This window comes from Bos taurus, chromosome 10 (assembly GCF_002263795.3).
Source record: "Bos taurus isolate L1 Dominette 01449 registration number 42190680 breed Hereford chromosome 10, ARS-UCD2.0, whole genome shotgun sequence".
NCBI lineage: Eukaryota > Metazoa > Chordata > Mammalia > Artiodactyla > Bovidae > Bos > Bos taurus.
The window spans coordinates 52,614,307-52,638,174 of NC_037337.1; the positions used below are offsets into that span (position 1 = coordinate 52,614,307).

At 39.4% G+C, this 23,868-nt stretch overlaps 1 protein-coding gene and 1 long non-coding RNA gene across 3 annotated transcripts in view; one reads left to right on the top strand and one right to left on the bottom strand.

Annotated features, from left to right (window-relative positions):
• The window catches only part of LOC112448470 (uncharacterized), a 33,994-nt gene extending 23,626 nt beyond the window's left edge, over positions 1–10,368 (top strand). The window contains exons 4-5 of the long non-coding RNA XR_003036846.2: positions 7,248–7,431; positions 9,615–10,368. This is a non-coding gene — a long non-coding RNA (uncharacterized lncRNA). The remainder of the gene's footprint in view (positions 1–7,247; positions 7,432–9,614) is intronic.
• MYZAP (myocardial zonula adherens protein) overlaps positions 1–23,868 on the bottom strand; it is a 111,671-nt gene that overhangs the window by 6,596 nt on the left and 81,207 nt on the right. Inside the window, exons 12-13 of one of the 2 annotated variants that reach the window (XM_015473171.3) lie at positions 12,682–12,782; positions 10,362–10,444 (exon numbers count right to left, since the gene is read on the bottom strand). In XM_015473171.3, the coding sequence (XP_015328657.1) occupies positions 10,432–10,444; positions 12,682–12,782 (114 nt within the window). In that variant the 3' untranslated portion in view covers positions 10,362–10,431. Of the gene's footprint in view, positions 1–10,361; positions 10,445–12,681; positions 12,783–23,868 lie in introns of those variants that run through there. The other variant, XM_005211649.5, reaches the window with a different exon arrangement.

A 23,868-nucleotide genomic window follows, 5' to 3' on the forward strand; every position in this document is an offset into this window, starting at 1 on the left:
TTGATTACTGTAGCTTTGTAATATAGAGTGAAGTCGGAAGGTTGATTCCTCCAATTCCATTTTTCTTTCTCAAGATTGCTTTGGCTATTCAAGATCTTTTGTGTTTCCCTACAAATTATAAAATTTTTTCTTCTAGTTCTGTGAAAAATGCCATTGGTAATTTGATAGAGATTGCATGAAATCTGACTTTACTACCCAAAGCAATCTACGTTTTCATACTGTTGATTCTTCCAATCCAAGAACGTGATTTATCTCTCCATCTGTTTGTATCGTCTTTTGAGTTCTTTCATCAGTGTATCTGCATAGAGATCGTTTATCTCCTTAGGTAGGTTTATTTCTAGGTATTTTATTCTTTTTGTTGAAGTGGTGAATGGGTTTGTTTCCTTAATTTCTCTTTCTGATTCTTCATTGTTAATGTGTAGGAATGCAAGGGAATTCTGTGTATTAATTTTATATCCTGTGACTTTACTAAATTCATTGATTAGCTCTTGTAGTTTTCTGGTGGTATCTTTATCAATGTCATCTGCAAACAGAGTTTAACTTCTTCTTTTCCAGTCTGGATTCCTTTTATTTCTTCTCTGATTGCCATGGCTACAACTTCCAAAATTATGTTGACTAATGATGATGAGAGTGGGCACCCTTGCCTTGTTCCTGATCTTAGAGGAAATACTTTCAGTTTTTCACCATTGAGAATAATGTTTTCTGTGGTCTTGTCCTATATGGCTTTTCTTATGTTGAGGTAGATTCCTACTGTGCCCATTTTTCTGGAGAGATTTTATCAAATGTGAGTTGAATTTTGTTGAAAGCTTTTTCTGCATCTATTGAGATTATCATATGGTTTTTGTCTTTCAATTTGTTAATATGGTGTGTCACATTGATTGATTTGCATATATCAAAGAATCCTTGTATCCCTGGGATAAACCCACTATATCACAATATATAATCCTTTTAATGTGTTGTTGGATTCTGTTTGCACATATTTTGTTGAGGATGTTTACATCTGTATTCATCAATGATATTGGCCTATAGTTTTCTTTTTTGTGTGATAACTTTATCTGGTTTTGGTATCACGGTGATGGTGGCCTCATAGAATGAGTTTGGAAGTATTCCTCCCTCTGCAGTTTTTTGGAAGTGTTTGAGCAGGATAGGTGTTAGTTCTTCTCTAAATGTTTGATAGAATTCGCTGTGAAGCCATCTGGCCCTGGGCTTTTGTTTGTTGGAAGGTTTTTGATCACAGTTTCCATTTCAGTGCTTGTGATTGGTCTGTTTATAATTTCTATTTCTTCCTGAGTCAGTCTTGGATGGTTGTTGTACTTTTCTAAGAATTTGTCCATTTTTTTCCAGGTTGTCTGTTTTATTGGCATATAGTTGCTCACAGTAATCTCTGTATTTCTGCATTGTCTGTTGTAACTTCTTTTTCATTGTGTGTTGACCTTTTAATGAGGGCTCTTCTGACTGGTGTATGTTCGTACTTCATTGTAATTTGCATTTCTCTACTAATTAGTGATGCTGAGCGTCTTTTCATGTGCCTACTGGTCATCTATATTTCTTCTTTGGAGAAATGTGTATTTAGGTCTTCTGCCCATTTTTCCATTGGGCTTTTGCTGTTGTTGTTGTCTAGTTATATAAGCTGTTTGTGTATTTTCGAGGTTAAGCCCTTGTCTGCTGCATCATTTGCCAATATTTTCTCCCATTCCGTGGATTGTCTTTTCATTTTTTTATGGTTTCCTTTGCTGTGCAAAAGTTTGTAAGTTTACTTAAGTCCCATTTGTTTGTTTTTGTTTTTATTTCTATTGCCTTGGGAGACTGATCTAAGAAAACATTGGTACAATTTATGTCAGAGAATGTTTTGCCTGTGCTGTCTTCTGGGTGTTTTATGGTGTCATGTCTTGTGTTTAAGGCGTTAAGCCATTTTGAGTTTATTTTTGTGCATGATGTGAAGGTGTGTTCTAATTTCATTCATTTATGTGCTGCTGTCCAGCTTTCCCAGCACCACTTGCTCAAGAGACTTTCCCCCCATTTTATATTCTCTTCTCCTTTGTTGGAGATTAAATGACCTTAGATGCGTGGGTTTGTTTTTGCCCTCTCTGTTCTGTCCTGCTGATCCGTATATCTGGTTTTGTACCAATAATACACTGTTTTGAATGCTGTAACTTTGTAATATTGTCTGAAGTCTGGGAGAGTTACGCCTCCTGCTTTTTTCCCTTAGGACTGGCAATTCTGTGTCTTTTATAATTCCATATTAATTTTTGGATTATTTTTCTAGTTCTATGGAAAATGTCATGGGTATTTTGATAGGGTTTGCATTAAATCTGTAGACTTTTTTGTGTCGCATTGCCATTTTAATACATTACTGATCAGAGATGTAGTAATATGTGTTTTGTTACCTGAACATTATTGACTAGAGATGTTTCCGTATTCATTTACATAACAAATCACTGGCCACAGGTGTTAGTTTCTGCAAAAACCCCCTTGTCAGTAATGTGTTAACAGTATTAGTTCTTTCAATCCAAGAGCATGGGATATCTTCCCTTTCTCTGAATGCTTTTTAACTTCCTTTATTATTGTTTTATAATTCACAGCATAAGTCTTTCACCTACTTGGTCAGGTTTATTCCTTTTTTTGGTGCTATTTTTAAAAGTTTTTTTGTTTTTACATTTCTTTCTGATATTTCATTGTTAATGTAAAGAAATGCAACCAATTTTTCAATGTTAGGCTTAAATCCTGCTACTTTGCTGAATTCATTTATTAGCTCGAGTAGTTTTGTGTGGAGTTCTTAGGATTATATATATATATATGTAACCATGTTGTCTGCATACAGTGACAATTTTACCTCTTCGCTTCCAATCTGGATACCTTTTATTTCTTGTGTGCTGTGTCCTAGACTTCCAGGAGTATGCTGAATAGAAGTGGTGACAGTGAGCAGCCTTAGTTCACATTTTAGCAGGAAAGCTATTACCTTTTTGCCATTGAGTATGTTGTTGGCTGTGGATTTGTCATAAATGGCTTTTGAGATATGTTCCCTAGGAGATGGATCCAAAAAGATCGCTGCTATTTACATCAGAGTGTGTTCTGTTTTCCTCTAGGAGTTTTATAGTGCCTGGCCTTACGTTTAGGTCTTCAGTTTGAGTTTTATTTTTGTGTATGATGTTAGGGAGTGTTCTAATTTCATTCTTTTACATGTAGCTATCCAATTTTCCCAGCACCACTTATTGAAGAGGCTGTCTTTTTTCCATTGTACAGTCATTTGGATACTACTTCTTCCAATCCAAGGATATGGTATATCTTTCCTTCTTAAAAGCTCCCTCCCTGGGTGCAGGCCCCATCCCAATTCTTTCTTTTCCCTTTTATCCTACCCAGTTATGTGGTGATTTTCTTGCCCTTTCCAAAGTCTGAGGTCTTCTTTCAGCATTCAGTAGATGTTCGGTGTGAACTGGTCCACTTGTAGATGTATGGTTAATGTTTTTGTGGGAGAAGGTGAGCTCTATGTCCTGCTCCTCCACCATCTTGAACCCCCTTCTTCCCTGGAGCCAGACAGTAGTTTTAGCAACTTAAGGTTGCTAGGTATCCATGATTCAGAAAAATTTAAAAAAAAAAAAAACAACACCATGCATTCAGGAGCTCACAATTAGATGGGAAAGATATTTAAATCGTTGTAATGTCTTACTGCTAAGTTACTTCAGTCGTGCCCAACTCTGTGTGACCCCATAGACGGCAGCCCACCAGGCTCTGCCATCCCTGGGATTCTCCAGGCAAGAGTACTGGAGTGGGTTGCCATTTCCTTCTCCAATGCGTGAAAGTGAAAAGTGAAAGTGAAGTTGTTCAGTCGTGTCCGACTCTTAGCAACCCCATGGACTGTAGCCCACCAGGCTCCTCCGCCCATGGGATTTTCCAGGCAAGAGTACTGGAGTGGGGTGCCATTGCCTTGGCTGTATAAAGACATAAGGAGCTATATTGGATGCTTTATATTTGCCTGTTCAGATCCATCCCCCCTTTCTCTCCCCTAAACCCTGGGAAGTTGCCCAGAGGTGGACATCAGTGGACCCCCTCACCCATTACCTTCTAGTTGGTTTGGACCTGTTAGGAGGTGGAGGCAGAGAATGCAGCACAGGCAGCCCAAGCCATCTGCTCCCTCTGCTCAGGCTGCAGCTTGGTGGTTGGCTACATTCCTCTAGCAAAGGCTGCGCTATAGCTCACCCCTTCATCTCCTCTACCAGCTTTCTCTCCCCATCTCTTCAGGCCCAGGCTGGAAATAGCTGCCACTGTTGCTAGCTCCAGAGCAAGCCAGTGTCCATTTTTTATTTCCCTAAAAGCTGCCCTCAAGTTTGTACACAGTCATTTCATTTAACTGTCTTCCATTTTCCCTTCCTGCCAAGACCCTGAGCAGCACAAGAACAAACACATTATGGGCAAACTGAGGGCAGACAAGTTAGCTTCACTGAGAGGAAGTCAGCCCCAGGAAGGTGACTCCTGAAGGATGCCTAGGCATTCCTCAGGTGAGTGAGGAAGAGGTGGGAATTCCAGGCGGAGGCAGTACAGGCAAAGAAGGGTGAACACAGAGGCCACAGTGTGAAAAGGAGACATACTCAGCCAGGACTGGAGCAAAAGAGTTCAATGTGAAAATGGCAGAAGATGAGGTTGGGGCGGAAGGGGGACGAAGGGCCCTCTGTACCCTGCTAAGGGGTTCAGAATGGGACAGTGAGCCGTTTTTAAGGAGGGCAGGATATGCCCCTATTTTTATTCTAGCAAGATTCCTTGACACCTTGAGGGTTGACTCCAAAGGCCTTAGTCTGGAGGCCGAAGGTTATTTAGGAGAGTTTTGCTATTTAGAAAGTGAGAGAGACCATGAGAACTCAAACTGTAAAAATCGCACTGGAGGTAAAGTAGCAAGGAAATGTTAAGATGATATTTAGGAGGCAGAAGTAACAATTTTGTGATTAAAATGGAGAAAATGTCCCATTTCTTTTTCCTTATAGACATATAACTACCTTTCCCAGCTTCCCTTGCACTTTGGTAGACCACATGACAGGCAGAAATGATTTCTGTTACTTGCAGGTTTAGCCCATATCCATTTTGCTGTCAAATATATTTTCCTAAAAGGGCAATTGGAGCATATTACTATTCTTCAAACTCTTCATTTCCCCCCTTGCTTCCTGGATGGACTCTCATCTCCCCTGCAGGGTGTAAAGGCCTCTGCCATCTACTGTTCTGTCTTTCGCCTGGCCTTTCCTCATTTACACACTGCTTCACAGTTCTGCCATCCTCAACTGTCCCCTCAAATAAATCTGATGAATTCCTACCTGTATTTCAAGAGTCAAACCTCATCCCCCGATTCTGCACAGCAGTGACAGAAACTATCATCCCTTTCTCTGTGTGCCCTCAGTTTCCTTGAGCAGCGCCGCTCAGTTTTCTCCTTCCACAGGGTTCACTTTTGCTAAATTTGCCCCCATCAGTAACACCTCCCATCAGGCTTCCGTGGTGGTTCAGTGGTGAAGAATCCACTTGCCAATGCAGGAGAATAATATCTTGCCATTTGCAAAACATGGATGGACCTTGAGGACATTAGGGTAAATGAAATAAGTCAGACAAAGACAAAGTATCTTATTCATATGTTAAACAGAACAAAAACCAAGTTCATAGATACCAAGAAAAGACGGATGATTGCCAGAGGAAGTGGGTGGGGGATGGGCACAATGGGTGAAGGGGCCTAAAGGTACAGACTCCCAGTTATAAAAGTCACAGGGTGTAATGGACAGCATACAACTGTAGGTAACAATACTGTATTCTTGAGAGTTGCTAATAAATCATCACAAGAAAAAAGGTTATAACTATATACAGCTACCCAGGTGGCTCAGCAGTAAAGAATCTGCCTGCAATGCAGGAGACGCAGGTTCGATCCCTGCATTGGGAAGAGTCCCCTGGAGAAGGAAATGGCAACCCACTCCAGTATCCTTGCTGGGGAATCCCATGCACAAAGGAACCTGGAGGGCTACAGTCCATGGGGTTGCAAAGAGTCGGATACAACTGAGCGACTAAACAGCAACAACAACAAACACCTATTACCGTGCGGTGATTTTCAACCATGGTTAGGAGACAACTTCTTAATAAGGTGTATTAGAAGCCTGGGTGTGGGGGAATGTTAATCTTCACATAACTCTCCCAAGAGATTCAATGTCTTTTCCACACTCTCCTCCCACTGAAAATGACTGTCACAGAGGCTTGTGACACTCCTGGAAGCATCTCACTGCACCTGCTGGTCTGCACATCCTCTGCTAGCTATAATTTCGTGAAGTGTGAAAACCACATCTTGCTTATCTTCATGACCTCAGCAGCTCACTCAGGCCAGACACAGAACTATCACTACACAGATCAATGACCAAGGCAACCAGAGGACAATGGATTTTGAGGAACGAGTGGTAACAATTTCACCATCACCTGCTACAGAGGAATCCACAGGATATCACAGTTCAGGAGCCCCCAGGGACCCGACCAGGCAGTTTAGTGGAGTGCCAGGGGCATGAGCCAGATGGCAATTTGTGCCAACTCCTGTGAAAATACCACAGAACAGAAATAGTCTCTGGTGACACTATCCTAAAAGCCCGTAAAGTTCAGAAATATTTATAAAGGTGAACCCTCTGGGTTTCAGAAACAGGCTCTCATATCTCAACCTTTCAAAAAGAATTGAGGTTAGTTTTTTTAGTTGATCACTAAGAAACAGGATTTCAAGAACACAAATAATTTCAACCACAGAATGAAAACTCAGCCATTTTCTTTAACACATTAAGGCTATTGTTAACCTTTTATTAATCCATAAAGGGGCAGTTCCCTGGGGCAAACAAAAGCAGAGTCAGCAAATAATGCCTTGACAAAAAGCTGCTTTGTGTTCTGGTTTCTACAACAGAAATATGAAAATGTAGGCATTTTAAAGTACTTACTATGCGCCGGCAACTTATGACTGCAAGGAATATTTTTCATTAAAATGTACCTATTAAGACATAATTTATGAGTTTACTGGAAACTGAGTTTCGCTAAGGGACAAAGGACAGAAGTCTCTTTTCTTTTGGTATTTTGTTTTCCACTTTTCTCTTTGAAGGCTAGCTGACCTAAAATTGCTCTCAATGGCCTTAATTAATATATATCGAACTTCTCAAATCTGACTCATGAGTTTTGCCTTTAATTAGGTGTTTAGAAGCCCCTGGCATCAGGGTGAATGCCTTTGACCCCTTCCCTCTCTCCTTGCTTTCCAGAAATCTATGCCACACAAAGATGAGATGAAGGAGAAGAATTTGAGAAGGAGAACCTGGAGCCAGGGATGGGACTGAACACTGGTCTCCAAGAGGCTGGGGAAGTGCAAGTAGAGAGTCTGGAGCAAGTCATGAAGGAAAAAGCCAGCCCCATACCAGTGAGTGAGTCCAGGTGCAAAGCTCAAAGGTGAGTGCAGAACCCCGAACTTATGGCAGCTGGGACTGTGGTGATGGCAGCAGCAGAAATATGCAAACATGGCCATATACACTGGACACTTTATATCTGAATCATCTTAGCAAGTTTCACTAGGAATTACTATCAAAATCTTCCCCTAGGTAAGGAAGCTGAGATTCAAAAAGGTTAGGCATTAGTTCAAAGTTATAGATATACCCAGAGGCAGATCCAGGACCCAAACCCAGGGCTGATTTCCAAGCCATTGCTCTTAACCACAACTAGAGGATCTGACTTTGATGGAAAAAAATGTGCTCAGCTATGGATAAGGGTTTGTATGAAGATGAAGCGGTGCCCAGCAGGCAGCCAGGAATGAGGACTTGTATGCAAGAGAGGTGTGAGCTACCTAAGCTCTTCAAATCTCAGTTTCCTTACCTAGGGGAAGATTTTGATAGTCAACTGACTTCCAATTAGAGTTGCTCTATTTTTTCTGTGCTCCCTGAGCAGCTCTAATTGTTAAGTCAGTTATGTTTCACTCTTCGCAACTCCATGGGGCTGTAGCCCGCCAGGCTCCTCTGTCCGTGGAATTTCCCAGGTAAGAATATTGGAGGCTGGTTGGAATTTCCTACTGCAGAAGATCTTCCCTACCTGGGGATCAAAGCTGGTTTCCTGCTTGGCAGGCAGATTGTTAGCCACCAAATGCTGTTAGCAGTAGCACAGCATGTAAAACTTGCAGGTATAGGGAGAAATGGGTCGTAGGTGCCATAAGGCTTTACAGCAGCACGGGCTTTGTGCCCAGTGCCTGGGACACACTGCAACACCTGATAACACAGCTGACCAAAGACCTCATCTATCACTGGGGCTTCCAGAGTTCTACACAGCGTCCAGTGTAAACCACTGATACCAAACCGCTGACAATTGAAAAATTCAACACATACGGGAGCACGAGCCACTCAATTAAGCTGTCAACCAACCAACCCAATCAGAAAATTGGCAGAAAACCATAATAGATGTTTCTCCAAAGAAGAAGAAATACAGATGGCCAGGAGGCATATGAAAAGATGCTCAACATCACTCATTATTAGAAAAATGCAAACCAAAACTACCATGAGGTACCAACTCACCAGTTAGAATAGCCATCATTAAAAAGTCAACAAACAACAAATGCTGGAGAGGATGCTGAGAAAGGGAACCCTCCTCCCCTGTCAGCGCAAATTAAGTTAGTGCATGCATGATGGAAGGCAGGGATTCCTCAGAAAACTGAGAGTAGAATTACCATATGATCCAGCAATGCCACTCCTGGGCATAGATCTAGACGAAACTCTAATCCAAAAAGACACGCCCCCCCGACGTTCAGAGCAGCACTATTCACAATGGCCGAAACATGGAGACAACCTACATGTCTATTGCCAGATGAATGGCTAAAGATGTGGTCCACATTTACAACAGAATATTTACTCAGCCGTAAAAAAGAACAAAATAATGCCATTTGCAACAACATGGATGGACCTAGAAATTATCATAGTAAGTGAAGTAAGAGAAAAACAAATATCACTCATATGTGGAATCTCATTTTTAAAAGACGATACAAACTTATTTTGGAGAAGAGAATGGCAATCCAATCCAGTATTCTTGCCTGGAGAATTCCACGGACAGAGGATCCTGGCAGGCTACAGTCCGTGAGGTTGCAAAGAGTCAGACACGACTGAGCAACTAAGACACAAACTTATTTACAGAACAGAAGCAGACTTGTATCAAAAACAACTCACAGTTACCAGAGGGGAAACACTGGGGAGAAGGATAAACCAGGAGCTTGGGATGAACACGTGTACACTCCTATGTATAAAACAGATAACCAACACAAACCTACGATACAGCACAGGGAACTCTATTCAATATCCTGTGATAACCTATATGAGCAAAGAATTAAAAAAGAATGAACACATGTATAACTGAATCACTTTGCTCTACACCGGAAAGTTACACAACACTGTAAATCAACTATACTCCAATAAAATGTTAAAAAAAATACTTGATACCATGTCTTATATGTAAAATCAAGTTTTTATTTAGATAATAGGAATACTAGCTATTAAGTTCTTCAGTTACCATGCTAAATTCTTTACATATATGTTTTCATTTAATCCTCATAACAGTCCAATATGATTTGATATTGTCATCTTCATTCCCATTGTAAGGATGGAATCACAGCAGATTAAAGGAGACTGAGTAACTGGCGCAGAGCTGTGCTCAGCTGGCTGGGCAGGGACCCCCACAGCCTAAACCTTCCCAGCTGGAGGGTACGGCAGAAGACCCAGAAGGAAGAACAAAACTCACCTGCGTAACAGGCTTAATTCATTACTTTTTATGGATCTAAGATATTTGGGGAGCCTGTTTTTAAAATATTCTTGGGAGGGAGGAGGGAGGAGGGTTCAGGATGGGGAACACGTGTATACCTGTGGTGGATTCATGTTGATATATGGCAAAACCAATACAATACTGTAAAGTTAAAAAATGAAAAAAAAATTATTGAAAACACCATGGAATCTTTTGTTAGTTAGATGCCAGTTTGAAGTCTTAGGAGAAGGCAATTGGCACCCCACTCCAGTACTCTTGCCTGGAAAATCCCATGGGTGAAGGAGCCTGGTAGGCTGCAGTCCATGGGGTCGCTAAGAGTCGAACACAACTGAGCAACTTCACTTTCACTTTCATGCATTGGAGAAGGAAATGGCAACCCACTCCAGTGTTCTTGCCTGGAGAATCCCAGGGATGGGGGAGCCCGGTGGGCTGCCATCTATGGGGTCACACAGAGTTGGACACGACTGAAGTGACTTAGCAGTAGCAGCAGTTGAAGTCTTAAGTGAGAACCAGGGATTCTTTTAGAACATACGTAACACAATTTAGCAATCTCTACTGAGCATTTTAAAACTACAGATGTACCATACCAGGACTCCAGAGGTATGGCTCAAATCCTGGCTCTGTGGCTTCTAGGAAATCCCTGTATCTCTCTGGGCCTCAGTTTTGGTATCTATAAAACAGGGAGATTAGATCCGGGGGTGGGGGTTCCCATTTGATTGTGACCACAGAGTTCTTTATTCAGGCAAAACCTTTCTTGGAATCTAACATATAAAACACACTAAAAACTGAGTTTCTCAGGTTGGGTTTTTTTCTGTGAGGGGGGATGGTCTCCACAGGCTAGCTCCTTGCTTACCTCGTCGCCCCCACCCCGAAGCCCCTCCTGGAGCCCGAGCACAGAGCGCGCAGTTCCAAAAAGCACAGGTGGGAAACCACGGCCCCACCTCACCTCTCAAGAGGCCGTGCTCCTCGCCCCCAGACGTGCACGGCGCCTGTCACATAGTAGGCACTTCATAAATACTTGCGAGAGAAAGAATGAAAGATTACCCTGCCTTTTCGGAAATGGGATACGTAGTTTTCATTTCCTCTGCTGATTGCCCCAGGTAGTTAAAGTGCTAAGATGGATCCTGGGGGAAACCAAATGTTACATTTATGGAAAAGCTGCTTTTAGATACTGAAGTGGCTTCCAAGTTCAGTGCGGCCATAAGTTAAGGGTCTGTCAGCACTTCCATTATGAACACCGCTTTGTGGTTTCATAACTTAGCCATAAAAGTTTGCTTCAGGCTATCCCTCGGCATACAAATTGAAAACCCTGTTTTAGGCCAAAATGTGGGAATTAGAAAACAAACAATTTATTGGTTTCAGACATAGTTTTGTACCCGTCTCAACCAAATAAGATTTATTATGTGGGCAATTAGAGGGGACTAAGCCACTTGGTTCTTGAAAAATTAAAAAAAAGAGGAAATAGCCAAACTATTTATATTTTAACAGTTGTCCCTGGGTATGATCAATCATTCTTTTGGGTCCTATTTTTATCAAGTACTTTATCCCCTGCATTGATGAGACCTAGAGTCTATTTATACATTCTTTTTCCTTCTTTTTTAAACATATTCTGTTAATGGTATCAGAATGAAAAATATTGCCTTGTTTTTAACTAAAAAGCGAGCAACATAAATGAGACTTATCTCAAAAAAATAAATAAAAGAGCTTAATCCTGCTTTTGGTAAGTATTTTGAGAATGGCAAGTATCTCATTTTAATAAACAAAAAAGACAATATCAGTAATGACTAAACAGGGATATGAGACATTGTTCTACAGTGTGAGAACTGGTTAGAGCTGAGTAGTCACCTGGGCAACTCACTGACTTACCAGGTCAGGAAACGGAGGCCCCAGCTAACAAGAGTCCAGCCTGAACATGTCCCGCAGCTCCTAACCCCGAGGACGAGAGCTGGGTGTTCTACAGCCCAGCTTGGCAATCAGCTCATTCCTGTTTCCCATGGATGTAACCATTCAAAGCCAGGAGTCTACATTTTCCTGACCGACTCATGTCCACCACCACACACCCGCCCCTAACCACACGAGAATACACCTTCCGGCACTGCACACAGGGTGTGGCACTCTGTGACTCTGGTGACCCAAGTCACAAGCCATGTACCGTCAGTGCCCTTGGTATGCACTTGTTTTCTGTCCTCTTGGAGCCAAGCACAGTTTTGAGCACCTAGAGACATGGGCTGGGTTGCTGGGTCACAGGCGCTAACCTGACCGGGGAGAGACCCAGGTACTGGGCTTGTGAGCAACTTAACAACACATGGCTCAGTCCTCTAGCTCAGCAATGCAGCTGAACAAACCAGGTTATAGTTCCTGTTTATGTGCTTATGTCTGAAGAGATGTATTTGTGAATCTGGTCTACTGCATGACAACACTCTGTTACAGTACTAGGGAGCAGCAGGGTTTAGAGTCTCCCTACTCTGTTACTACCTCACAGGGCCCTCTCACACTGTTGAGAATGTCTGCCTGTACATCTGATTTCCCTTGCAGCCTGCACTCTGGGGCAGGAACCCAGTCTAATTCCTCTCGTTATCATCACTGTCTGGCACAGGGGAGGTACTCAACAGATGTGTGCCGAATGAACAGATAAATGAATAGATGAAGGACCAAATGCACACACTTGCTGATGGGGCTCATCTCTCTGCAGGGGCTTCCCCAGGTCTTTCCTGGGCCATGCATGCCCTTGGCCTCCACAGTCTCCCCACTCCACAGAAACCAGCCAGACCCCTCAGCAGCCACCACTTCTCTTTGCAGAAATACTTTTGATAGAAAGAATGCAATTCTGGGAATAACAGCACAGTGAAAGTATTTTCTCGAGTCAAAGGGGAATTTGAGTTGGAACAATAGGAAATTCTTAAATACCTGGGTAGAAGATCACAGCCCACTCCAACCTCTCTGGTTTCCACTTCAGTCTTGGACTGGGTTTCTATTAAATAGTCCAACCTGCTTTGTAGTTCATTATTCTAGAGATGAGGGGGGAAAGGGCTGTTAGTAAAGCAAATGTGTTCCCCCACAAATACATATGATACAATTTATAGGTATTATCTGGATTTTCCCCTAGACACAGACATCTATCACAGTGTATTTTTAAGTGCCTCTTATACAGTAGGAATTGAAGGAATATATTGACTGAATCCTTACTAATAGCTTTATGTGCCTGGACATACATATGTATCCAATTTTACCTGAATGGAAACAAACAAAATATCCTACTCTGTACCATTATTTGCTTTTTGCCCTACTCTGTACCATTTGCTTTTCGCCCACTCAACAATGTGTTGTGACTCTTTCCATGTTTATTAGTTTTCTTTTTATGTCAACAAACTATTTTAATGGGTTCATAGCATTCCATTGTATGGATCTACATTATTTAACTAGTCTCTTACTGATGACCTTTAGATATTTATCACTTTTTTTGTAATTATAAATAAGGTACAGCTCATGTTTTAAAACTCCCTCATTAAACTATAAATTGAGTTTAAGTCTATTAACTTAATTTAGAGGGAAATACCTCTGTAACTTAATAATTAGTATTTCGTAGGTGTGGAAAATTCAGAATCTCAAACATATAAAGTAGAACAAGCTCCTTGGGATTAAAATTAGCATTCTGAAATAGTGTTTTTTCCCCAGACCAGAGCCAAACATTACATAGGTTGATGATTAGATGCTCAGGAATTGGAAATTTGCCCCGTGGGGGAAATGAAGGACAAAGGAGCAAGGGAGTTGAGGATATTGAAACGAAAACAGATGAAATGCTGCTGCCTAAAACCCAAAGGACAGAAAGACACACCTTTTAAAAAATTCAGACAGTGGTTATCTCTGTGTATAGAGATTTTTTGATTTCTCTTTTAAAGTTCTATGTATTTTCTGTAATGCTAAATTTTCATGAGGCAATAACCATAACTATGTTCCTGACTGTATTCCTCAGAACACAGTATGTAGTATATGCAAGATAAATATGTATTGAATAAATGTATAAATGCCTTTGAAAGTGTGTTAGTCGCTCAGTCATGTCCAACCTTTTGTGACACTATGGACTGTAACTTGCGATTCCTCTGTCCATGGGATTCTTCTCCAGGCAAGAATACTGGAGTGGGTTACCATGCCTTTCTCCAGGGGATCTTCCTGACCCAGGGATCAAACCCAGATCTCCTGCATTGCAGGCAGATTCTTTACCAACTGAGCCACCAGGGAATGAGTGTTTTATTTGCATAACCAGAAAAAATTAAGCGTTTGTCTTTTCTAAGCTGATGCTGAAGCTAAGGCACTGTACTCTAAGACACTCAACAACACATGAAAGTTGAAAAGTTATTTGGAAACAAGCTCATTTGCTCTGAAAGAGCTCCTGCTCTGGATGGGTGATAACAAGGCGCAAAGCAGCGGCTCTGGTGCAGACTCACGTTCTGCGGGGTATAAAGGTCTAGGAATCCCTTCTGATAATGCGAAACGGTGTACAGGAAGAGAATGCACTCCAGGTTCCTTAGCTGCTGACAAGCCATGACTGATCTGTGGGCTCGGCATCTGTCACCTGGTGCTCTGGGAGAATGCTGTTGGCTAACTGCCAGGGGATCACCATCATTTACACATATACACACACACACACACACACACACACACACACACTGCTTCACCAACAATATCTGAACTCTCCCATTCATACAGAAAGAGAGGCCTGCCCATTAACAATCAACAGTCCCACTGTTTCATTCTTTCTCAATGTAGACTGTAATCATGAGGATTCTGTAAAATGCTGAGCTGAGTACCTATAGTTAGGGGGCAAAAAGGCAAGGTTAGCGAATGTATCCCAATTGGTATACAGTGAGTAGTGGACTTGTAGTCCTAAGTCTTTTGTTCTATTTCAAAGGAACTCTCGTACAAATCAAGCTTCCCTGGTGGCTCAGATGGTAAAGAATCTGCCTGCAGTGCAGGAGACCCGGGTTCAAACCCTGAATCAGCTATTCACTGAAGCACTGATATGAAAATCTTTAACTTTTAAAAATGTAATACTATTAGTTAAAAAAAAAAAACCTGAGTATCTGCTGGGAATCAGGTAGTATGTAAAATCAAGTGAGGGGAGGAAGTTGGCAGCGAAAGAAATAGGGCATAATTTGTAACCTTTGAGGAGTTCAGTCTTTTGGGGGTACAGACATCTAAGCAGAAAATAACAGAACAAACTCCTAAGTCTCATGCCAGGGGGACCCAGAAAATATCATGGGGGCACTTCAGAGGGGATGTCTAACTCAAAATGGAGGACTGAATTGTCTGAAGATTTTCTGGAGTTATGCAAGGGACAGAGAGTAAGGGAAATAAAAGGAATGAGTACCCCAGAATTATGGAAGAATACTGGGTTGAGAACAGGCCCCTGACTGTAGTGTACAGGTGTGCAGGAGTTGGTTATGAAGGGCTGTGTATGCCACAACCAAGCCTCTACACCCAGGCCCATAAGACCAAACTCAAATTTTACTTCAAACACTTGGGCTCCAAGTGAAAACTGTATTGGGAGGAAATAAAACTATAAGGAAGGAAGATCAGTCAGGGAGGTCACTGCAATTTTCTAGGTAGAGTGAGAGCCGCACTTCTAGTAAATAGAGCCTCCTCAAACTATACAGTGGAGAAAAAGACAGTCTATTCAACAAGTGGTGCTGGGTAAACTGGCCAACCACGTGTAAAAGAATGAAACTAGAACACTTTCTAATACCATACACAAAAATAAACTCAAAATGAATTAAAGATCTAAATGTAAAACCAGAAATGCAAATCAAAACCACAATGAGGAATCATCTCACACTGGTCAGAATGGCCATCATCAAAAAGTCTACAAACAATAAATGCTGGAGAAGGTGTGGAGAAAAGGGAACCCTCTTACACTGCTGGTGGGAGTGCAAACTGGTACAGCCACTATGGAGAACAGTGTGGAGATTCCTTAAAAAACTGGGAATAGAACTGCCATATGACCCAGCAATCCCACTGCTGGGCGTATACCCCAAGGAAACCAGAATTGAAAGAGACTCATATACCCCAATGCTCACTGCAGCACTATTTACAATAGCTAGGACATGGAAGCAACCTAGATGCCCATCAGCAGTTGAATGGATAAGGAAGTTGTAGTACATATACATAATGGAATATTACTAAGCTATAAAAAGGAATGCATTTGAGTCAGTCCTAATGAGGTGGATGAACCTGGAGCCTATTATACAGAGTGAAGTAAGTCAGAAAGAGAAACACAAATACTGTACATTAACACATATATATGGAATTTAGAAAGATGGTAATGACTATCCTACATGCAGGGCAGCAAAAGAGACACAGACGTAAAGAACAGATTTTTGGACTCTGTGGGAGAAGACAAGGGTGGGATGATTTGAGAGAATAGCATTGAAACATATATATTACCATATGTAAAACAGATGACCAGTGCAAGTTTGATGCATGAAGCAGAGCACCCAAAGCCAGTGCGCTGGGTCAACCCAGAGGGATGGGATGGAGAGGGAGAGGGTTCAGGATGGGGGGACACATGTATACCTCTGGCCAATTCATGTTGATGTATGACAAAAACCCATCTCAATATTGTAAAGTAATTATCATCCAATTTAAATAAATAATTTAATTTTAAAAATAGAGACTCGTGCAAAGAATAGCTATCAACCTTGGACAGAAGACAAACAACAACCGAGGTCTTCAGAGACTGAAGGACAGGTAAGTTTTAGACAGGAGGTAAAACTTGGAGCAGTTGACAAGCATTGGCTGGGTTCTCTGTGATTCTTTTGTTTCTGTTTGCAGCTTTGCTCAAGAGCAGAATAGTCATAGTGGAGGCAGCACAAACACAGTAAAAATTTGATAGAAAGATCATCTGTATGATAGGAAAAAAAAAACAAAACAGTAGGAGTCTACGGGATAGAAGCATTACCAAGAGTGAGAGGGAAGCCAAAATGGAAGGGTCAGAAAATACTGAAATTCTATATTCTGTGTATAAACTCAGTTCCAGTCTCCAGCAGACCCCTGAACCATGTACATGTGGAGCAAAGTGAAAGAAGTATGAAGCCAAGGCTTAAAGAACTGAACCGAGATCTAACCCATCACCCACCATAGCAAGGCAGGATGCAGTTGGGTCTAACCAGATTCTTTACCTTCTAAAGCAATTACAAGTCTATTTTCCTGCACATCACTGATGAAGGAGGAAAAAAAAAAAAAAACAGAAACAGAAAATATAAATAGAAAACAAATGGTAACTTTTGAACAGAAAAGTACAATGCCTGAAATTAGATCAATCACTAGATTGCCCTAAGAAAAAAATGGATATGCCAAAGGAAGGAGTCAGTAAACTTGAAGACACATTAAAGAAGTCATTCAATCAAGATAAGATAATGTTGAAAATAATAAATGAAACTTCATGGAATGTGAGACAATTTTTAAAAGCCTAACATAGGGACACTGGAATCACAGAAGGAAAGAAGAAACTGGAGCAGAAAAAATATTCAAAAAACTAAGGGGGCAGTTGGGTGGGGGGTAGTACATCTCCAGGTTCTTGGGGAAAAGAAACAATGGCTGAAGTTTTCCCATTTTGGTAAGAGACATAAATTTATATAAATTCAAGAATTGACTATAACCAATATATTGATTATATATTATTGAATATATATATTCAATATATATCAATATATCTTGATATATATATTGATTATATATATAACCAATATATTGATTATATATTGATTCAATATATATAATCTTGAATATAACCAATTCAAGAATCTCATCAAACTCAGACAACCAATTCAAAGAGAAACCTACCTTGGCATATTACAGTCAAACTACTGAAAAACACAAAGAAAAATCTTGAAAGTCATCCTGTTACATATAGGGAAACAGTAATCTGAATTACCAAAGGTTGCTCATCAAAAACTATGAAAGCCAGACGAGACTGAATACTAATGAAGGAAACTGTCAACCTAGAACTCTATATATATTTCCATAATGAAGGTGAACTACAGGCCTTATTTTCAAATAAGAAAAACTAAGTGAATGTGTCCCCATCTGGTCTGCACTACACAAAATGCTAAATAAAAATTCTTCACCCTGAAGAGAGGTATCAGAAACTCAGATTTTTCAGGAATGAGTGAAGAATATCAGAAATAAATACTATATGAGTAAACATAAAAGAAAATTATTTTAATTTCTCCAAATACATATGTCATAAAACTTCTAGCAATATACAGTGGGTTTATAGTAATATATAGATACAATACATAAGGTTAACTCAGACAGCAGGGGGAAGGGTTAATGGACCTTATCATTGTAAGATTTCTACATTTTATATTAAATGGTACAATATTACCTCTAAGTAGACTGTGAACACTAGATGATGTATATTATAGTACCTAGAGCAACCACTCAAATATTAAAGACACAATGCCAACTGATGAATGGATGAATTAAAATGGAATTCTAAAAAATTTTGGAACAGTCCAAAAAAAGGCAAGAGAAGGGAACAAAACCAGCAAATAAGCCAGAGGGACTAAATAGAAAACAAACAATGGCAGAACTAAATCCAACCATGTCAATAAAAATTAAATGTCAATGGACTGTTCACTTCAGTATAAGAATATCAGAATGTATAAAGAAACAAAACCTAACTATATATTGTCTACAGGAGATGTACTTTAAATAACACAGACCAGTTAAAAATAAGTGGATGGAAAAAAATATACCATGCAAACAATAAACTTAAGAGTGCAGAAATTATAATACCAGATAAAAGAGACTTTAAGACAAAGAGTATGAACAAAGGTAGTGACCAGTATTTCATAAAGAGATCAATTCATGCCAAAACACAATAGTCAAAAATGTGTTTGTACCTAATAAGAGAGCTTTAAAATATATGAAGTAAAAAACAAAATTAAACAGACAGTCTGAAATCATAGCAAGGGACTTTAATACCTGCTCTGAGCAACTAAGAGAACAGTTATACAAAAACCAGGAAAATCATAAATAATCCAGACAATATTATCAACAACCTAAATCTAATTGATATTTATATAACACACACAAAAACAGCAGAATATGAATTTTTTTATAATACTCAACCAAGAGAAACCATATGCTGAGCCATAAAACAAGTCAAACTAAATTTAAAAGAATGAAAACCATACAAAGCATGTTCTAGGACCATAACAATTAAATTAGAAATAAAAAACAATAAGATATCTAAGAACACCACAAATATTTGGAAGCTGAACAACACACTTCTAAATAATTGATAAGTCAAAGAATCTCAAAGGAAATTAGAAAATATTTTGAACTGGATGATAATAAAAATACATCTTATTAAAGCTTGTAGGTTGCAGGTGAAGCAGAGCTGGGAAGGGACATTCATAGATTTAAAAGCGTATATTAGAAAAGAAGAAAGGTCTAAAATCACTGACCTATAAGGTCTACCTCAAGAAGCTAGAAAAAGAAGAGCAAAGTAACACCAAAATAATTAGAGGGAAGAGAATAATGAATATCAGAGCAAACAGCCTCAATAAAACAGAAAACAGATAATATTCTCTATCCACAAAGCCAAAAGCTATTTTAGTTTTTAAAAAAACAGCAAAATTAATAACACTCTACTTAGATTGATCAAAGAAGGGTGGAAGGGGACAAATGATCAATATCAGAATAAAGAGGCATTAAAAAGAAATAATAGGATATCTATGGTGAAACAAAAATATCAATCCTTACTTCACACAAAATACAAAAATTAACTCCAAATGGATCTTAAAACTAAATTTAAAAGCAAAACGCCTATCATTTTTAGAGGAAATCATTGGAGAAAATCTCTGTGACCTTGTAGTAGACAAAGATTTCTTAGGAACTAAAAAGCAGAAACCATAACAAATTGATAAATTGAACTTTACCAAAAATAAAAATGGATACCAAAAGGTATCATTAAGAAAATGAAAAAGGAGGTCATGAAATGGGAGCAAATGTTCACAATACATTTATCTGACCAAGAACTGGTATCCAGAATACATAAAGAACCCTTAACACAACAAAGAAGAAAAGTAAAACTCAGTAAAATAATGGGCCAAAGATCTGAACAAACACTTCAAAAAATAATATATACAAATGGCTAATAAGCACTTAAAACATGCTCGGCATCACTGGTGACCATGGAAACACCACCATAATGAGATACCACCACATACCTTCCAGAATGGCCACGTGAAAAAGACTGACAGTATTAAGGGTGAGGATGCAGAGAAACTGGAACAGTCCAACTTCTGGTGGGAAAGTAGACTCTCTTTATAGTTTCTTAAAAAGTTAGATCTTTATCTACCATACATCCCAGCCATCCCATTACTAGGAATTCACTCAACAAGAATCAACCCAGGCTTCAGGTTCAAGATGGCAGAGTAAAAGGATTTGCGCCCATCTCCTGCAAGAGCACCAGAATCACAACTAGCTGTTGAACAAGCATCAACAGAAAGACGCTGAAACCTACCAAAAAAAGATACCCCACACCCAAAGACAAAGAAGAAGCCGCAACTAGATGGTAGGAGGGGCACAATTATGATAAAAACAAATCCCATACCCTCTGGGTGGGCGACCCACAAACTGGAGAAGAATAATACCAAAGAAGTTCTCCCACTGTTGTGAAGGTTTGGAACCCCATGTCAGGCTTCCCAGCCTGGGGACCTGACAAAGGGACTGGGAATCCCCAGGGAATCTGACTTTGTAGGCCAGTGGGATTTGATTACAAAATTTCCACAGGACTGGGGTACCAGAGACTCCAGTCTTGGAGGCTGAAAACAAAACCTTGCGTGCACCAAGACTCAGAGGAAAGGAGAAGTGACTCCATAGGAAACTGAACCAAAACCACCTGTGTTGGAGGGTCTCCTGTGGAGGTGTGGGTCAGCAGGGGCTCCCCAGAGGGACGGGGGTTGGGGGAGGGGCATGGGACTGGCAGCAGCTGTCTGGGGAGGTCAGCTTTGGTGTAAACCTTCTTGGAGGCCACCACCAACCTGACCATAGAGCCCTTAGACCCGAGGGCTGAGTTGCCTTAGGCCAAAAAATTACCAGGGAGGGAGCACAACCCCATCCATCAGCAGATAATTGGATTAAAGCTTTACTGAGAAAGACCTAGTTTTTCCCACCACCAGTCCTTCCCTTCAGGAAGCCTACAAAAGCCTCTTAGCCTCCTCCATCAGAGAGGGTAGACAGAAGAAACAAGAAGAACCACAATCTCAAAGCAACTAAAATAAAACCACGTTACAGAAAGTTAATCAGCATGAAAAAGCAGAAAGTTATATCCCAGATGAAGGGACAAGGTAAAACTCCAGAAAAGCAACTAAATGAAGTGGAGATAGGCAACCTTTCAGAAAAAGAATTCAGAATAATGATAGTGAAGTTGATTCAGGATCTCAGAAAAAGAATGGAAGCAAAGATTGAGGTGATGCAAGAAATGCTTACCAAAGACCTAGAAGAACTAAAGAACAAACAGAGATCAGTAATATACTGGAAGGAATCCACAGCAGGATAACTGAGGCAGAAGCATGGATAAATGACCTGGAGGACAGAATGGTGGAAATCACTGCCACAGAACAGGATACAGAAAAAAGAAGAAAAGAAATGAAGACAGCCTAAGAGACCTCTGGGAAAACATTAAATGCATGGACATTAGCATTATAGGGGACCCAGAAGGAAAAGAGAGAGAAAAATGACCTGAGAAAATATTTGAAGAGATAATATCTGAAAACTTCCCAAACATGGGAAAGGAAATAATCAACCAAGTCCAGGAAGCACAGAGTCCCAGGCAGGATAAACACAAAGAGGAACACACTGAGACACACAGTAATGAAACTGACAAAATTAAAGACAGAGATAAAATACTAAAAGCAACAAGGGAAAAATGACAAGTAACATGGAAAGGAACTCCCATCAGGCTATCAGCTGATTTCTCAACAGACACTCTACGAGCCAGATGGGAATGGCATGACATATTTAAAGTGATGAAAGGGAAGAACCTACAACCAAGAATATTCCACCCAACAAGACTGTCCTTCAGATTTGATGGAGAAATCAAAAGCTTTCCAGACAAGAGAAAATTAAAGAGAATTCGGCACCACCAAACCAGCTTAACAACATAAGCTAAAGGAACTTCTCTAGGCCTAAAACAAGAGAACAGAAAAGCCCTACCTACAGAAAATAAACCCAAAGCAAGTTAAGAAAATGGTAATAGGATTATACATATGGATAATTACCTTAAATATAAATGGATTAAATATACCAACCAAAAGACACAGACTGGCTGAGCGGATGAAAACATGTGCATGTATGCACTTTCACTTACCACATCACTCTGCTTGACCCCCCAAATTGTATGTAATTATTTTATATTGTTAGGTTAATCATGTTCCTACTATGGCTTGCAATTGTAATTATCTTTTATTTTTTGTCTTTTTATTGATTGTGAAAACTGACAAACATCTTTCACTATTGTGATTATGTAACTATTACTCAATACCATTGTATTACGATTGGTCAGCAGAAAAATTACAGAATTCTGTATCACCAAAACAACCATGTAATAGAAAAACCTGTAATCACTTAAAAAATCCATATGCATATGAGAATTATTTTGGAATTTTCTAAAAAATACAAATGCCCAGGTATTGCTTTGTGTTTTTGCCAGCGCTCCAGATATGTTTCTAGTGAGTAGCCATGTTTAAAAATAACTGGACTATATGAGGATCTTTTACTTTTATCTAGTTTGTTTCTCTTTTTCTATTTCATAGTCAGTGCTCCCATTTCATTTAGTTTATGTCTCCCAATTTCTCCATCTCTCTTTTTTTTTATGTTCTTTCTCAAGCCTTTATCAAGTGTAGTAGAAAAGCTTTTGTATACATATATATAATCTATATTTTAGAAAACTTATGAAATTTTTCCTAACTAAAAAATTTATGACATTTAGATTCCACTTGATTGACTTAATGTGAATAGAATGCTACATTTCTAATTTTAAAAAATGGATATGCAACAAGCAACAAAGGTTTACTGTATAGCACAGGGAACTATAATCAATATCTTATAATAACCTATAATGGAAAATAATTTCAAAAATAACATATGTGTATATGTATAACTGAATCACACACACACTAAAGAAATTTTGTAAACTTTTTGAAATTTAGTAATGTTTATCTTTTTGCCAGTTTTTCTAAATGTCCTATGGATATCTGATAACATATGAGATATAAAATTTTAAATATATTTATGTAGGATATGATTAATATAAATTAAATAGAAATCTGTTATATTTAAATCATTAACGACATCATTCAAGATACCCCTATTCTTATTTTTTGTGTACTTGATAAAATATTCTCAGGGAAATGTTAGTATGTCTATGATTATATATTTTTTCTTTTGCCTTATATTTCTTCTGATTTTTTCTTTATGGGTCTGTTTCTTTGTTGTTAAGGTGTCTAATAGTTTATGATGTCTATCTTTTTTGTGAATTGTACCTTTTATCATTAAAAATATTCATCTTTGCTTCATTTAAAATAAATTAATTACTTTAAAAAAAGAATAAACCCTAAGTTCACATAATGACTTGTACAGTAATGTTCCCAGCAGTTTTATTCACAATAGCCCCAAGCTGGAAACAACCCAAACGTGTCTCAATAAGGAATGGAGAAATAAACTGTGGTATCTTAATAAAAAATATCCTGCCACAAAAAAAGAATATATGTAAGATGGATATATCTCAAATCATTACACTGAGTGAAAGAAGCTAACTAGACATGAAAGAGCACACAACTATATAATTCTATTTATATAAAATGCAAACAAGTCCAAAAAAAAGATCCCTGGTTGCCTGGTGGTGAATAGGAAGGGAGATGGACCGCAAGGGGAAATAGATTTGAGAGTGATGGCAACGTTCTGCATCTTGTCTGCAGTGGTGGTTTCATGGGTATATACAACCGTCAACACTCATTAAATTACATACTTTCTTAAAAATGGAGGCTTAATTGCCATATAATATTCTATTGGTTTCAGGTATCC